The sequence below is a fragment of the Pundamilia nyererei genome, unplaced genomic scaffold (assembly GCF_000239375.1).
Source record: "Pundamilia nyererei isolate P.nyererei 1_Seehausen unplaced genomic scaffold, PunNye1.0 scaffold00278, whole genome shotgun sequence".
Taxonomy (NCBI): domain Eukaryota; kingdom Metazoa; phylum Chordata; class Actinopteri; order Cichliformes; family Cichlidae; genus Pundamilia; species Pundamilia nyererei.
The window spans coordinates 262,770-280,205 of NW_005187679.1; the positions used below are offsets into that span (position 1 = coordinate 262,770).

Below are 17,436 nucleotides of genomic sequence, written 5' to 3' on the forward strand. Positions count from 1 at the left end.
CAAAGAAGCCCAGACCTCCCTCTCCCTAGCCACCTCCTCCAGCTCCCTGGGGGAACACCAAGGCACTCCCAGGCCAGCTGAGAGCTATGATCTCTCCAGTGTTTCCTGGGACATGCCTGGAACACCTCCCATGCCCATGCCCCCTCAACTGCCTCTACTCTGGGCCCTTTCCCAGATGGCTGAACGCTATCTTAGAGAGAAGCCAGCAACCCTTAGAGAAAGCACATTTCTGTTTCTTGTATTCGCAGTCCCATTCTTCGGTCACTACCCAAAGCTCATGACCATATGTGAGGGTAGGGAGGTAGAACGACCAGTAAATTGAGAGCTTCGCTTTTACGCTCAGGTCTCTCTTCATCACAATGAACTGGTACAGTGTCCACATCACTGCAGCCGCAGCACCAGTCTGTCTGCCAGTCCTCTGTTCCCTTCTCCCCTCACTCGTGAACAAGATGCCTGAGAAACTTAAATAGACTTGGAGGTACGGATTCTCATTCCCACTGCTTCACACTTATCTGCAAACCACACTCCAGTGCGAGCTGAAAGCCACCACCAGATGAAGCCAACAGAACCATATCATCTGTGAAAAGCAGAGACGAGATTCTGACACCACCCAAGTGGAAGCCTTCCGACACTTCGGCTTCCGAAATTCTGTCCATAAAAATTAAGAACTGAATCAAAAAGGGCAACTCCCACTGGGAACGAGTCAGAAGGATCGAATAGCTCATAGCAACAGGCCACACACCCCACACTTCCAAAGCACCACCCACAGAATACTTAGAGGGACACGGTCAAATGCCTTCTCCAAATCCACAAAACACATGTAGACGGGTTGAATAAACTCCCATGCACCCTCAGGTATCCTTGCTAGGGTAAAGAGCTGGTCCAGTGTTCTACGACCAAGCCAAAAACCGCATTGTTCCTGCTGGATCCAAGGTTCGGCTAATGGATGGACTCACACACTGTGTTAGGTTTCTTGTGCACCACAGAGGTGACATTCTATGTCCCATTCGCTAGTTTTGGTAGCCAGGGATCAGTCCACCAAGGTCTCCACCCTTGGCCACCACCCAGCACACATTGCATGCGACCCCTATGGCCCTTCTTCGGGCTGTGCCCTGCCGGCCCCCATGGGCAAAGGCCAGACACCACCAGGCACTTGCCTTCGTTCACCCTCCCCAGGATTGGTTCCAGGGCGGGGCCCAGTATATCTATACTGGGGCTCCGGGATGATGGACTGTTCCCTAGGTTTCTGTGAATAGGTGTCTTTTGAATCGCTCTTTGCCTGGTCCTTCATCCAGGACCAGTTTGCCATGGGAGACACTACCAGAGCACAAAAGCCCTCCGACAGCATAGCCCCTGGCATTCCTGGGACACACAAACCCCTCAACAGATTCATGGAGGGGTTATGCATTGTATTCAAATATTTAAATACATTATCAATAACCTTGTTGTTGTTTTTTTCTAGATTTAGTTCAAAAATACTCATCTATTTTTTCCTGAGACTTGGTGTTTACTCCGTGATCTTAAGTTTGCACAAAGAGGGAAACTTTAACTTCTGTTTTAAACTTCCGAATTGAAAGCCAAATGTCATTGTATTTTATTACATGTACAATGTGCAGGATCTAACCCAACAGTTTTCACCATTTTTCATTTAAAGGTTCCAACATGCATGTTGCCTTTTCCAACATTCACAGGGCTCTGTTCCATGAATTCATCCTCCATAGTCATAATGTCAATGCATGTGTGTATGAGGAAGAACCTTCTGGGGAAAAAAGGACCTGTACTGTGACCTTCACTGTGGTGGTCAGTAGGCCATCAAGCCCTGAAACACAACTAATTTTAGTGCCATTGCTGAGAGTGCACCCAGTATTCACTGCCTAAAATAGGTGTGCCAAGCTTGTAGTGACATACTCATAAATAATTAAGGGAGTAATTACTGCCAAAGGTGCTTCAACAAGGTATTGACCAAAGGCTATATTCATAGCCGGATTTATTATGTTCACATTCACATTATTAAAAGTAAATGATGAAAACAAAGTTACAAGAATTTGAAATTATGTTGAATTTTGAGTTTAAAATTAATTTAATAGGTTTTGTATAAAAGCTGTAGTGCATACTTTCTGGATGCACTGCATACCTGTTTATTTAGTTAAATGTGTTATTATCACAACCAAGAAGTCCAGAAACTTTCTTTTTTGTATTACATAATGGACAAAAAATTGTTATTTGGAACATTTGTTAGTTTTTTGTTTTGTTTTGTTTTGTCTTTTGTCATTGTTGTTTTGTGGGGGTTTTGTTTCCTAGGTGAGCACAGGGCTTTTCCAGTGAAGGACTTTGTCAAGCATGTTGCTGAACTTCACCACACTCAAAGCTTCAAACGAGAGTTTGAGGTATGACAAAGATTCAATTAAATAATACAATTTTACAGTGGTGCAATAGTTATAGCACAGAAAGACCGCTTTCATAGGGTGGATTCAAACCCAGGACCTTGTTGTTGAGCTCAGTTTGGATTTGATAAGCAGAAGATTGATGGAATTTTAAAAGTTTTATGTTTCAGTAGTTGTGTGAGTGGTGTTAAGCTGGTTTTATGGTCCTCTCAAATGTGTCCATCCATGTACACTACTGGGGACAGAGGGGGAAAGGGCTTTTTCACTGTACTCAGTGGCTAACTGACTGACCAACAACAATGCAAGCAAGAGTGACCCACAGACCAGTTTTACTCTCTACTCACTACAGATCACAATGTCGTCTATAAACATCATCAGAATCTTGCCTAACCTCATCTGTCAACTTGTCCATTGGGAATGAATAAATAAATGAATACAGAAAACATTTGGGCAACCGTCATACTGACAGTTCGTGAAGTTGCTTTGAGGCACATCCTATTGTGCAACATCAAAAGTGTGATATGGGTTAACCCTAACAAATCAAAATGCTGATGGGAAAATATTTACAAACAGTTTGATGTGATTTCTCCTTCATGTTTGCAGGAGTTGTACTGTGACATAAAGCTATGTGGATCTGTAATTTGTAATTGTAATTTGCCCTTTTGCACTTCTTTGGTTTTTGTTACGGAAATGTCCTGCTTGTCTGCTGCTGATTCGCCCTCAACCTTAGAAACTGAAGCCCAGTTACGAGGTAAGCCCCTGGCATTTATTCATGTTGTTGCATACCACCAGATGTGTATCTGTCTTGTATTGCACGCTGTTTCCTTGTCATAGTATCAGTAAAGCACGTTTACTCTGTGGCAGCAGTAGAGGAAGGCATGACTGCATTATGTGAGCCGCAGGGTTATTACAAAGAGTAAAATGTGTGCATAAAGGTCATTTCTAGTTTCAAGAAATCCAACCAAAATCTGTTGGAAATCTGTTAAAATCTCAAAATCTTTTCTTTTAACCATAAACTGTTTTGGAAAACTAGTTGTATGAAGTTTTAAAATACATACACTATATTGGCAAAAGTATCCACTCATCTGCCCTCACACGCATATGAGTGACATCCCATTATTAATCTGTAGAGTTTAATATGATATTGGCCCACCTTTTTGCAGCTAAAAAAGCTTCAGGTCTTTTTGGTAAGGCTTCCTACAAGGTTTAGCAGTGTGTTTATAGTCATTTTTGACCATGCTTCCAGAAGCACATTTGTGAGGTCAAACACTGATGTTGGATGAGAAGACTCTGCCCTAATTCATCCCAAAAGTATTCTGTCTAGTTGAGGTCAGGACTATCACAGTACCACGCTGAAATTCACTGAGCTCCTGAGCGTGACCCATTCTTTCACAAATTTTTGTAGAAGCAGTCTGTATGCCTAGATGCTTTATTTTGTACACCTGTTGCCTTGGAAGTGATTCAACACCTGAATTTAATGTTTGGATGGGTGAATGAATACTTTTGGCAGTAAAGTGTATCTTAAGAGGGAATCTGATGCAATGTTTATCCTTGATGGTCTGATCCGCAGCTATTGCAACAGGCGTGTGGTAAGTGGTTTTGAGTCGAAAGGCGCTTTCTATCACAAGTTTATTTTACATTGTGTGGAATGTAAATTGAAATCTGCCAGTGTGCAACTGTACTCACTTATGATACATTTACCGAGACTTTAAGTTATCTTTGAAGACTCTAAGCTTTGCTCTGTGTGTGCATGTTTGTAGGAGGCACATATGTGCACTGTGGACATAGTGATGTCTACTGACAACGCAAATCATCCAGACAGCAAGACTGAAAACAGACACAGCAACAATTCGACCTGTAAGTACAGGTTCAGACAGTGTGATGTGCTTCATGTTCAAGATTCAGAACAGTTTCAGATTTCTAACTTTTACTAAAGGACTTATTTTCATCTCTTAATCACAAATAAGATGGATAAAAGGCATAGCATAGTTATGATTATGTTAGGTATTTTAGGATATTAATTGTTAAGATTTTGCTGAGTCTGTGTGCTCTGCTAGTGTTTATCAGATGCAAATTAATGTTTCTGTTGAGTTGAGGTTTAAAAATATTGTTTTTTAGCCGAAGTTCTTTTCATTAACAGGTACACATAAATACATGGTAAGGTATGTGTGGCCACAATACTCAACAGAGCACCACATATAGATTCTTCCATCACTGAGACTAGTCCCACAGTGCTACTGTTTATGACACACTGAACAAAACTATAAGGATTAGTAGTCACAAAATGCAGTTTTTAATTGATAGTTTCATTTATTAGAGAAAGAATCTACTTAACCTACCTGGCTCTATGTGAAAAAAGTAGTTGTCCCTTCTTGTTAAATCTTGACTTAACTATGATCAACACGTATTTTTTTAAAACTGAGTTTAACTTCAATAGCCATGCCTAGGCCTGATTACTACCAGACATGTTGAATCAAGAAATAGCTTAAGTAGTAAAAACATTGTTTCCTTCATTCCCCTACTTACCTCCTAAAAATCAAGTGGATACTATTTTGGAAATAGATCGTTTTGGCGAAAGGCGAGTCTCTGTCATATGCAAACTGATATAGAGCTTAAGGCCTATTACTTGGGAAAAAACTAAAAATAATTGGGTAAAAGACATTGGGGTGGATTTATCTGATGATGAGTGGAGATCTTGCTAAAATCGTATACATACCTCCTCCCTTTGCATTCGCCATGGTTTAATTCAGTTTAAAATTCTTCATCGTCTTCATTATACAAGAGAGAGGCTTTCAAAATTTTTCCCAGAAGCCAATCCTGCCTGTCCCAGGTGTGGACATAGTCCAGCAAATGAGGGTCACATGATGTGGTCTTGTCCTAACCTGGACAAATACTGGGGAAATATATTCAAAGTATTATCTCACATCAGTGCGCAAAATTTAGTGCTTGATTTCCGCATTGGCATTTTTGGCCTCAATACGAAATTAGTACATCTCAGGAAAATGCCATAGCATCTGCTACATTGCTTGCCCTTAGACTCATTCTATTCCACTGGAAGTCTGATAAGGCTCCTTCATATATACAATGGTTAAAGGAGGTGCTTTTCTTTTTACCACTGGAAAAACTTAGACACAGAGTTCTCTCACCACAACAAAAATTATCTGCCACTTGGAACCCATTTATTGACTATATAAAAATGTATTTTCCAGATGTGTGACGTACATTTTCTGTTTGTTTTGTTTCTCTTTACATGAACCTCGGGTGGGGAGGGAAGGGGGTTCTTTTTTTTTCTTTTTTTAACTGTGCTTTATTTTTTTATGTATAATCGCAACGTTTTCATTTTGTTTTGTGACCATGATTTGTGTAAAGCGATTAAATTGAAAAAGTCAAAAAAAAAAAGGAAAGCTAGAGTGCAGGCTCAAACTGGAAGTTTGTAGTGTCCAATTTCTATTCTATCATTCCAGTTTTTTTCCTTTTTAAGTATTAGTAGGCGAAGTATTTCATACGCAGTATTGCAGTTTTTTATGCAGCCAAAACATCAAGATTTAATTTGGAACAATAAAAAATATAACTTCTTTATCCACCAAAAAAAAAAAGAATGAATACTGGTGCATTTGTTACACATTTATATCCAGATGCTGGTCCGGAGATTTAATTCTTCTTCATTTGCTGCACTTTCAGCTGTGGCTGCTTGTTCATTCCTGAAGAGTCAAGACAGCAACTGGGTTTTCAGTTCAGAGCCACAGTAATTAGTTGATTAAGAAGCCTAAAATCAACCAATGAATTAATAAAAATCTTCTGTAGCCTTATCAACACACGGGACTAAGATAAAGCATTAAGCTACAAATTTTGGTTTTGTATATGTAAATGAGTAATCCATCCATGTAAAAAGAAGAAAGAAATTAAATGCACTCAGCACTTAGAGTATAAAAACATGTATATAAAAGATGGGCACACACCATGACATCACTCTGTTCTGTGAACCTTTTTCTCACTCTTTTAAGCTTTGATTTGAGCATTTTTGTGATTGCTGTCTTTTTTTATTTGGAGTCACAAGTGACCAAAATTGTTAAATAAATTTAAAATAACATGTAATTTCAAACTTTAATAAAAGGGAAAAAAAAGAAATAGCTTAAGTAGAACAGAGACAGAGTAAAAGGTTAAAAGATCCCAGAAAGCAACACATCATGCCATAATGTAAAGAAACAGTTGAGAAACAAAGTCAGTGACATGAATTATTCCAGAAAGAGTTAAAGGCTTTGGGACCCCAGCACAGTGTCTGAAACATACCACCTCTGAATGGCTCAAAACCCTAACAAGTCAGATTTAGGCAGCAATTAGTTTTTCACATTGGACCAGGTAGTTTTGGGTATATGTTTCCCTTAATAAATAAAATCATGATTTAAAAACTGCATTTGCTGTTTGGTAGGTTCTGTATTAAAATATGTTTACGTTTAAGTGTGACAGATGAGCAAAAAAAAAAAGAAACTTGGTAGGGAGGAAATAGTTTTTAACAGCACTATATGTTTATTTTTGTCAAAAGTAAAGTACAGTAGAGGATCTAGAGTAACTGGCCCATTTCAGGACTTTCCTCCAGGATTACACCCCGAAGAGTTCAGGACCAGAATGTAATTGATAGTCATAAATTCTACACTCTATCAGGCGATGCTGAAGGAGAATGTCTCATCATGCCCTGAAGTGTTTTAAATTTCAAAATTATATTTAATATCCAATTTATATGGAAGATGTCAAATTTGCTTACATGTCTTTATCTAATGTAAAATGCATTCATCTAATTTTTTATCTTTACTGTCTGTGTGTGTCTGTCTTTGTCTGTCAGATGATGATACCCAGGTACACCTCTCACTATTGGCCAACAAAAAAGGAAAAGCAATGGATTACATTAACGCAAGCTACGTGGATGTAAGGAAAACATTTTAATAAGCTACATACAAACTGAGGCCTTCATCCTCACTCTGAAGCTCTTTCTGTTTATTCAGCCTCTCAAACAAATAGTCTGAGGGTATTTTTATTCCCAGAGCCACTCAACACTTCCCTCTAGTCTTCCAAAACCAAGTCAAGTCTCCCTGCTGCATATTTCTAAACCTATTCACGAGAGGGGACCTGCGAAGCTCTCTATTATGCTAGTAACGGCACCAATAAAACCTTATTTCCAACATCTTGTTGTTTTGTGAAAAGCAGAAGCGACACAAAAAGACCTCTCTGCAGTCATGGCCTCTCTGGAGAGCCGGCATACAGGTTAGAGTTGGTAAAAGCACATTGAGAATCTCTACAGCTCCTACTTTTGTCTGCTTTTGGCGCATTGACGACAACTTCATGCTGTCAGTCAACTGAAGGTTATCAAACTATTAAATGGAGTGATTGAACAGCGCTCTCTCCTGAGAACACGTGACAGTCTTTCGTAGGCTGGCCTTAACTAAACAAATCTCCAGAATTCTGCCATCTTGACATTTTTGTTAAAAACACACACACACACATATATACACACACCTACACACACACATGTTTTGTTTGATTTGTCAATTTAGTCTCCAATTTGAGCACCTATACAGGAGCTTTCTTGGGCCCTTTCTCAGTAGTAAAAAAAATCTAGTAAATTTGAGTTGTGGGATTTAGATTGACTGTGAAGTGCATTTAAATGCTTCATTTTCAACAGGAGAACAAATAGGAAGCTCCAAGTGGACTTTGAGGAGAAAATATTTTTGAGCACATTTTGTTTTTAAAAATCAACTACAACAAGAAAAACTTTATCATAAAAAAGCTACAAATTCTAGTGAAACAGGTTGAACTCGTATTAGACTGAACACACCAGGAGTAAATGAAAATATGCTGGTATTCCTGAACTAGCATCTCTTGTGGACGTGTTTCTAATTTTAGAGATATTGCACAAATCCTAAATATTGATTTAATATGAGCTTTGAGATATCCTGATCAAAAATGACTCCTAAGGTTTCTGAAAGTGTTACTGAAGGCCAAGGCAAGTCATCTACATATTCGTCTCCATTTTAGAAGGAGGAAATTCAAAAGACATGCCTGAGTTTAACTACATGATGTGAATCATCTGGCTTCATGGATAGATAAAGTTGGCTATCATCTGCATATTGTATGTTATTTATTCTAATAATATTGCCTATTATTTAAATGTATAATGTCAATAGAATTGGTCCTTGACAAAAAGAAGACTCAACATTTGCATGAACAACCTGGATAGATACAACTTAAACAACTGTAGTGCAATTTCTTTAAAATTTAATTAAAAAGTCTGTAGTAAAATATTGTGCTACGTGTTATCAAATGCTGCACTGAAGTCTAGCAGGAGTCTGACAGTGTGTAAGCTCACTGTCAGAGGCCATAAGAGGTCGTGCGGTTTCTCTTCTGTGATTCTGAATCCTGACTGAAATTCTTCAAATGAACCGTTCCTCTGCAGATAATCAGTTAACTGGAGGATGTTATAAGGCCTTGAGGCAATCAGATGTAAAACACAATATTCACGAGTGTTTTAAATCGTAAATTCTTTTTTGCCTATTTTTGATTTCTAATATTGTAATAAGTTTTGGTTGGTTGGCCTTCACCTAAATGTATTTATTAGTAATAATAAATCCAGATTCATAAAGGAATGGTGCAACTATACTTGAAATAACTATCAATGTGGTGTTTAAGCATTCAGAGCAAAAACTCTAATGGACAATCTTTTTATTATCTCATTGTTTTTCACATTGCAATGTAAAAGTACATGAACACAACAAAGTCAGCAGAACAAATTTCCCATCTTGTACTTAGTACATCTTGCACATACACCTGTGACATTCTGATTTGCCAAAGATCATGTCAGCACTTTGTGTTTCTCAGGGTTTTAAGAAGCCACGGTTGTACATTGCTGCTCAGGGGCCTGTGAGGTCGAGCATTGAGGACTTCTGGAGGATGATATGGGAGCAGAACATCTGCATCATCGTCTTGATCAGCAACCTGGTGGAGAAAGGATGCGTAAGTGTCTCGTCATAGTTTCTGAAATTACATTTATATTTTTGAGTTGAAATATATATGAACATAATCTGATGACACACACAGAGTGAACTTGTGTTCACTCATGTTGGTCAGTAAAGAAAGAAACGATTCTGTAGCTTTAAAAAATATATTTTTTACACTTTTACAGTACTCTTTTATAAATATCGATCAACCAAAGAAGAATCTTTTCCATCACATTTCTTTTAGCATTATATGCATGTGTTTACTGTGTCTTAGAGAATATATGATCAGTACTGGCCACTAGAGGTGCAGGAGGAGTACGGCAGCTTTCTCGTGACTGTGAAGAGCACTAAAGTCCTCGCCTACTACACCCAGAGAACCTTCACCATCAGAAAAATCCAGGTAAAAAAGGTCAGCCTGTAGCAGTCACCCTTAAGTATCCTGTGTAATGACAGAATTTCACTTCATTTTCTTTTTTATAGCTCTAATTTGCAAAGATGATCACTTCAAGAGAAATAAAGACCCTAAAATATTAGAAAGAAGTTCCCTTAATGGGAACCAGTTGGGGTGAGGGGAAAGAGAAGAGAGTAGAGAGACTGCACTACATACAATATATTTAGATTTTCATGTTAATTGTAACTAGGCCAAGTAGGAGTGGCAAGAAATTATTTTAGGGTGGCAGTACCGCAGTAGATCCATCCATGGATGGCACAAGTTAGAATTTCACAACTCGAGTGATGTCAGTGAGTCACTGTTGGTATCTTCCTGTTACTGACTGCTTTGTTCTTGTCCACCTGCAGAGTTCTCAGAAGCGGCGGGCCAAGGAAGGGGCTAATGAGCGGACTGTGACACAGTATCATTACACCCAGTGGCCTGACACTGGCGTTCCAGACTTAGCTCTGCCGTTCCTCTGCTTCATCCGCAAGTCATCCAGAGCCAGGACAGATGACATGGGGCCACTGATGGTTCACTGCAGGTGGGAACTGCCAGAAAGAGTTAAAAATCTCATTTTCATTGGCAGCTGAATATATATTCTTAACTCTAATATTCTCTTTGCCGTGCAGTGCTGGTGTTGACCGCACGGGCACATACATTGTCCTGGACAGCATGCTGACGCAGATCCAAAATGAGGGCTCCGTCAACATCATGGGCTTCCTTAAACACATTCAAACTCAGAGGAAATGCCTGGTGCAGACAGAGGTCACCCTCATTCCTGTCCATACACACCCACACCTATAGCCAGTCAACACACCATCCATTTACTACCATTAATAATAATACTAGCTAATAATAATACGACTTCTTTGTGGATGGTAAATCCTGAGTCTCTACATGGCAAGTTCAGTGTCATTGATCTGTGCACCCAGACTGGAACAACTGACATTAAATTGGAACCAAACACTGATGCAGCCCAGAAGTTTAAAAAAATAAAAAACGAGAACCTCACTGGCAATACTTAGATTTTTCTTCAAGCAAACCCATGCCTTGGTATGCTGAAGCATTAGCGGTGCCTTTCACTGGAACTAAGGGGTTGAGCCCAACTCCTTAAAAGTAACCCCATATCCACCAAACATTACACTTGACAGACTCATCCATCGGGCTGTCAGACGGAGAACCATGATAGAACCATGATTCATCACTTTTCACTGCATTACGCCGCTTAGATGCAGCTGCTCGGCGATGGAAACCCACCCCATGAAGCTCTTTATGCACTGTCCTTGAGCTAATCTGAAGGCACATGTGGTTTAAAGGTCTGTAGCCATTAACTGCTGAAGACGTTACACACTATCCACTTCAGCATCCGCTGACCCTGCTCTGTGGCTTTAGCGGTCTACTACTTCAAGGCTGAGTTGCTGTCATGCCCAGTCTCCTCCACTTTGTGAACCGTAGTAGTGATGACATTTCCCAACTGGACTTGTTGCACAGGTGGAATCCTGTCACGGTAGCATACTGAAATTCACTTCAGTGCCTCAGACTGGCCCATTCTTTCACAAATTTTTGTAGAAGCAGTCTAACAGAGGTGTCTGATTTGATATCCTGGTGGCCACCTGAATTCAATGGTCTGGATGAGTGAATGATTACTTTTAGTAATGTAGTGTAGCAGTATGATATAGAGGGGTTACAGTCATTTTGATCACTGTTGTATACACCCTCTACATTCATTCCCATAATGAGTGTATATAAACCCCTGACCACAACTGTAGACCTTTCTTTCAACCATATTTTGATTCTGTGTAGAATTAATAAAATAAATTGAAATGATTGCTAGAGATCTTGCTAAATATAGCACTGAACAGAATATTCTTCTCACGAATACAGTTTTAGTTTCTATCTATATTTTTCACTGGCAGGCAGAACTAGAATGCATTAACAACCTTTTTTTCACAAAAGTTCATCCTGATCCCGAAGTCCCAGAAATAATCAACTTTGAATTTTTGTGACTTGTTATTTTCTGACAGCCATCTTGTTTAATTCCATCTCCCATTTCTAAGGCCCACTAGGGTTATGATGGTTTGTCAGTTTCTATTTCATGGCTAGAACTGTATCAGGTATAAATTTAGGACAAATAAACAGAAAAATAGGGAAATAAATTATGCTGCTCCTGCGACAACTTTGCCTCGCTGTTCTAAGCCCCTGCTATAAGATTAGCATGTGCACATGCTGAAGCCACACTGAAAATAAGTCTGTGATGCTTTTTGGCCTCAAACAGGACAAAATCCAAAGCCTAGAGATAACCTAGATATAACATAAGGTGCTGCCCCCCACTCCCAAGAAAAGTTCAGCAACATAGAACAACAAAAGATGCCATCAGCAGTTTGTTTGCTTCAACAGGGAATAATGCCAAAACAACAAACAATCAGCAAACATTTTACAACAATTTTATCTGATCCTAACAGGACAGCGAGTCTGTACTTGCTGACAAGAGGTCAAATTTGTCCTCTCAAACAGAGTCTGCAACTGGAGGAATAAAAATTAAAGCTGTTGGGAGAAGTTTATTTTAGAGTTTAATTTTAAAATATGCTGCAAGTGTCACATTTTCACTGATTCATTTATTTAAAGCACATTTTAAGTGTATTATAGATTTATTGGTGAGATGATGTTTTATATGTGCAGCTCGTTAAACTGCACATATAAAAAACACTAAATGAGGCACAAACTATGTGTTACATCGTGACAGGAATGTCTGGGTATTAATTTGGTGATTCAGAAAATGTATGAAATGATTGTATGTCTGAGTGTCTTTACATTACTGGAATTGTGGCTACTAGAACAAAGACCACTCACCAAAAAGACCTTCTTAATTAATCGGACTAATTTGACATTCATCTGCATCAGACTGTCAAACTCCACATCTCCTTTATTAGACAGTAAGATTTTTTTAATGTTCAAATGAATAGAGTTCAATGTTTAACATTTTAAACTTCCTACCTGGCTCAGTCTCCTGTTATGAGGTTGTTAAAAAAGTTTCAATGACAAATTTAAACGTCCTGTTTTTTTCTTTCTGCAGGAACAGTATGTTTTTATCCACAATGCCCTGGTGGAAGCCATCTTGTCTGGTGAGACAGAGGTGGCAGTGGCTCAACTGCATACGTACGTGGACAAGCTGATGACCCCAGGGCCTGATGGAGGAACAGGGATGGACAAACAGTTCAAGGTAAGCCTTACTCTCAATATGTTTCATTGAGACAGACAGTCTCAGGCAGTCTTCATATTAGTTAGTATGAAACTATTATCATACTTATTATCAGACATCTTTTATTGAAAGATGTTTTTTTTTAGTTGTTTACAGTTGTTTACGGGTTTTTGATGTTTTCCACAGATGGTTTGTTACACCAATCTGAAGCACTGTGACTATTCCACAGCTCTGCAGGACTGCAACCACAACAAGAACAGGAACTGCTCGGTGATACCCAGTGAGTCTGACACACTCGTCAGCTGTAGCTGAAAATACTGCACATACACAAAAACATCTGTCTGCACAAACATGTTCTATCTCATATTGCAGTTGAGAGGTCACGAGTGCATTTGCCGACAACAGCAGGGGAAACATCAGACTACATTAATGCATCATATATCGCAGTAAGTCATATATATATATATGACTCTGTGTGTATGTGTATATAATTCATCAGTAACAGCCACCGTTTCAAGTAATGAGGTCAGTAAGTGTGGCTGACATGTTCCTCCAGGGTTACAGGCACACCAAGGAGTTCATCATTACCCAGAAACCCTTGCCTGTCACCATAAAGGACTTCTGGACAATGATATGGGACCACAACGCCCAAGTCATTTTGTCACTGCCTGGGGTGAGGAACCGTTCTTTTTAAAGACATCCCTGAAAGAATCTTGTGACTACATCCTCCTGGGGCTCTTTGTACCTGTTTGTTCCTTTAATTCAAATGTTATTTTAATATTTATTTTATACCTCAAAATATCTTTTCTGATTTAATATTTTAATGTTTTGTGGAAAATGTATTGAGGTTTTCTTGACGTGTTAGCCCAGACTAGCGATCTGTTCAGGGTGCACCATGACCTTTTGGAGAAAGTCATGCTCTCTCTACAGTATCATGGTACATACTGTAATTACAAGCAGCCAGGTTGGAAAAAATGTAGTTGCAAGTTGGAGATATCTGTGAATTGTCACAAATGCAATGTAATGATTTCCTGTGTTGGTAGATGGAGGAAGAAGCAGAGCCATTTGTTTCCTGGCCTGATAAAGGGCAGCTGATCAGCTATGAGATGTTCACTGTCACTCAAAAGAGTGAGACTCATGTTTGTCTGTCCAACGAGGACCTGCTGGTAGTTCAGGACTACATACTGAAAGCTACAAAGGTTAGTAACATGGCAGTTTGAATTCCCTCTAAAAAATGTATCCCAGCTTTAATTTAAAACCCACGCCCATAACAATAGTTGTCATGTGGACATGAAAACTCACTCTCATGACTGACTGTGACTGATGTTTGCTGTCTTTTCTTATCTTAATAGGATGACTACGTTCTTGAGGTGAGACACTATCGTGCTCCCAACTGGCCAAACCCAGACAGTCCCCTCACTTCCACCTTTGAACTTCTCAAACTGATGAAGGAAGAGATCCTCACAGAGGACAGCCCTACTGTGGTCCACGATAAGTAAGACCCTTGGACTACTTACAATACTGTCGTCTGGTCTGATACTTGTTTTGTAATCTTTATATTATTCACGATCCATATCTATGCATCTGTCTGTCTGTGTACCTACCTACTCAGGCCTTCTTGTCCAACCTCTGAACCTCTTGTCTGACCTCTCTGTCAGGGTGCTGGTTCAGCATTTTGAGTTTATTCTGTTTTGTGATTCTTTGTATTATTGGTTTAGGATCAAGTTTTATTCCTTGAGTTTAGTTCCTTTTATGTTTTGAGTTTTTTTGTTGTTTATTTTTCAGTTTACCTGTTTTTATTCATGTTTGTTAGCAGCCAAAATACAGTGAGGAACATAAGTATTTGAACACCCTGCAATTTTCAAAGTTCTCCCACTTAGAAATCATGGAGGGATCTGAAATTCACATTGTAGGTGCATTCCCACTTAAAAAAAAACAATTAGGAAATGACACTGTATGATTTTTAAAGAATGTATTTGGACACCTGAGAAAAGTAGTGTTAATATTTGATACAAATGTGGAGGTAAGCATCAACGACACAGCTCTCAGTTCTCACTCCTTCTTTATTCGTCTCCAACATCAACTGCGCATATCGCGCCACAAAACACAGGAACACACTTCCTCTACACTGGGTGTGAGTGGAGCCCTCTAGTGGTCAACCACACAAAAGCCTTTGTTTGCGATTACAGAGGTCAAACGTTTCCTGTAGTTCTTGACCAGGTTTGCACACAGTGCAACAGGAATTACGGCCCACTCCTCCACACAGATCTCCTCTAGATCTGTCAGGTTTTGGGGCTGTTGCTCAGCAACATGGAGTTTCAGCTCCCTCCAAAGATTTTTTATTGGATTTAGGTCTGGAGACTGGCTAGGCCAGTGGACAGGTGTCTTTAAAGAGCTCAGACAGGTGCTAATAATTTAGATTAATAAAGGCATAGTAACAGGTCTTTGAGAGCCAGAATTCTTGCTGATTGCCAGGTGTTCAAATTTTTATGTGCAGCAGTGCAATACAAATAAATTCTTTAAAAATCATACAATGTCATTTCCTGAATTGTTTTTTAAATGCTGTCTCTCACAGTGGCAATGCACCTACAATGTGAATTTTAGACCCCACAATGATTTCTAAGTGGGAGAACTTCGAAAATCGCAGGGTGTTCAAATACGTATGCTCCTCACTGTAAATGGTTACACTGTTTGTTATGTGTTTGTGTATGTATATAGATAAGATAGATATAGATATATAGAGAGAGACGTTGGATGTCGGACTGGAGAATAATAAAAAGGCTGGCGGATATCAGCAGAGAATAACCCAAGTCCTAAGGCGTCAGCTGAATCGGAAGAACAAGATTCGTGCAATCAACACATACGCCCTGCCAGCTTATTATCAGACATCAATAAGCTGGCAGGCCCAAGGGAGAAGATAGAAGCCATTGACATCAAGACAATCAAGCTCCTTACCATGTATGGAGGGTTTCACCTCAAATCCAGCACCCTGAGACTGTATGCTAAGCAGAAGGAAGGTGGCCAAGAACTAGTGAGTATCAGAACTACTATCCAGGATGACACAACAAAGATCCATGAGTACATCAGGAAGATGGGCACATAGTGTTGCTTAGTGAATACCTCAGGCAGCAGAAACCAGAGAAAGAAGAAGAGCAAGAGCTCCCATGATGACAGACCCGCATGTACCACCGACAAACAGAAGAAGGGATATTGAGAAATCCCACCAGTAGTTAGCTAGACTGAAAGACATCACAGAGGCAGTAATCATGGCAACAAAGGAACAAGCTCTAAGCACAAGATCCATACAGGCTGGGGTCTAACACACCAGGCAAGACCCGAGGTGCAAAGATGCCCCTGAGACAATCCAGCATAACTGCAGGGTGTAAAATGCTAGCAGGCAGGGCATACATGGAACGCCATAACCAAGTGGCGGCCTAGTCCACAAGAACATGTACTGAGTATGGCCTAGAACTCCCAAGGTCAAAATGGGAGACGCTCCCCAAGGTGGCTGAGAATGACCAGGCTAAGCTCTTGTGGGACTTCCAGATACAAACAGACAAAGTGGTAATGGCTAACCAACCGGACATAATGTAGCTATGCCAAGTAGTAGCAAAATCAGGAAAAAAGAAAACACAAGTTGGAGCCACATGCCCATGTAATTTTATTTATTTTGTTTTTTGTTTTTTAGTGTGGGTGGGTTTACAGCAGGACTGTTCTGTGCTCTTTCGTCTCTGACTCGCCAGTTGGATGCCGAAGCGTCAGTGGATGTCTTCCAAGTAGCCAGGCTGATGAATCTCATGAGACCTGGAACCTTCAACAACATCGTAAGTTTGTCTGTCTCACAATAATTTTATTGTAATGTAATGCTGTAAAGTGTACCTCATTAAATTCGAATATTTAAAAAATATATAATTAGCATCAAAACAACAAGGCAGCTGTTTTTATTGTAATAGGCTCTTTAAATGTTGGGTTTTTCTGTTTGTTTAAGGGTATAATATGCCTTAATGGCTGTGGCCTTTTTCAGTAGGAAGACAACAGTGAAATGGCAAGAAGCACGACAATGAGTTTGAGGTGTTGACTTCACCTCCAAATTCTCAATCTAATCAAGCATAAGCAATTGGTTTTTTCCAGCACTTATTTTGTACTGGACAAAAAAAGTCTGATCCATGGAGATACCTTCAAGGGTCTAGTGGAGTTCATGCTGTTTTGGTGGCAAAAGGGGTACCAACATGTCAATTCATTCATTAATTGTCAATTCATGTTAATGTTATTGCCACCTTGAGGTGGCAACAATCCCTTCAAGTTTTATATTGTAAAGATCCTACAATAATGCATAAAAGATCCCAAGCGCTTCAGGGCTCGCAAAATTTCAAAATCCCTGGTAGCCCTTCGGGCAGGGACTCTTCAGTTTTTGGTAGCCCAAAATAAATT

General features: G+C 39.6%; 1 protein-coding gene across 1 annotated transcript in view; it reads left to right on the top strand.

Moving 5' to 3' along the window:
• The first annotated feature begins 897 nt into the window (after positions 1 to 897).
• The window catches only part of LOC102198023 (receptor-type tyrosine-protein phosphatase zeta-like), a 20,619-nt gene continuing 4,080 nt past the window's right edge, over positions 898 to 17,436 (top strand). Inside the window, exons 1-15 of the mRNA XM_005750557.1 lie at positions 898 to 2,387; positions 3,115 to 3,135; positions 4,145 to 4,241; positions 7,225 to 7,307; positions 9,255 to 9,389; positions 9,648 to 9,773; positions 10,172 to 10,347; positions 10,436 to 10,571; positions 12,880 to 13,026; positions 13,192 to 13,285; positions 13,378 to 13,451; positions 13,562 to 13,678; positions 14,049 to 14,204; positions 14,358 to 14,500; positions 16,694 to 16,829. Coding sequence (XP_005750614.1) covers positions 2,151 to 2,387; positions 3,115 to 3,135; positions 4,145 to 4,241; positions 7,225 to 7,307; positions 9,255 to 9,389; positions 9,648 to 9,773; positions 10,172 to 10,347; positions 10,436 to 10,571; positions 12,880 to 13,026; positions 13,192 to 13,285; positions 13,378 to 13,451; positions 13,562 to 13,678; positions 14,049 to 14,204; positions 14,358 to 14,500; positions 16,694 to 16,829 — 1,878 coding nt within the window. The 5' untranslated portion in view covers positions 898 to 2,150. The remainder of the gene's footprint in view (positions 2,388 to 3,114; positions 3,136 to 4,144; positions 4,242 to 7,224; positions 7,308 to 9,254; positions 9,390 to 9,647; positions 9,774 to 10,171; positions 10,348 to 10,435; positions 10,572 to 12,879; positions 13,027 to 13,191; positions 13,286 to 13,377; positions 13,452 to 13,561; positions 13,679 to 14,048; positions 14,205 to 14,357; positions 14,501 to 16,693; positions 16,830 to 17,436) is intronic.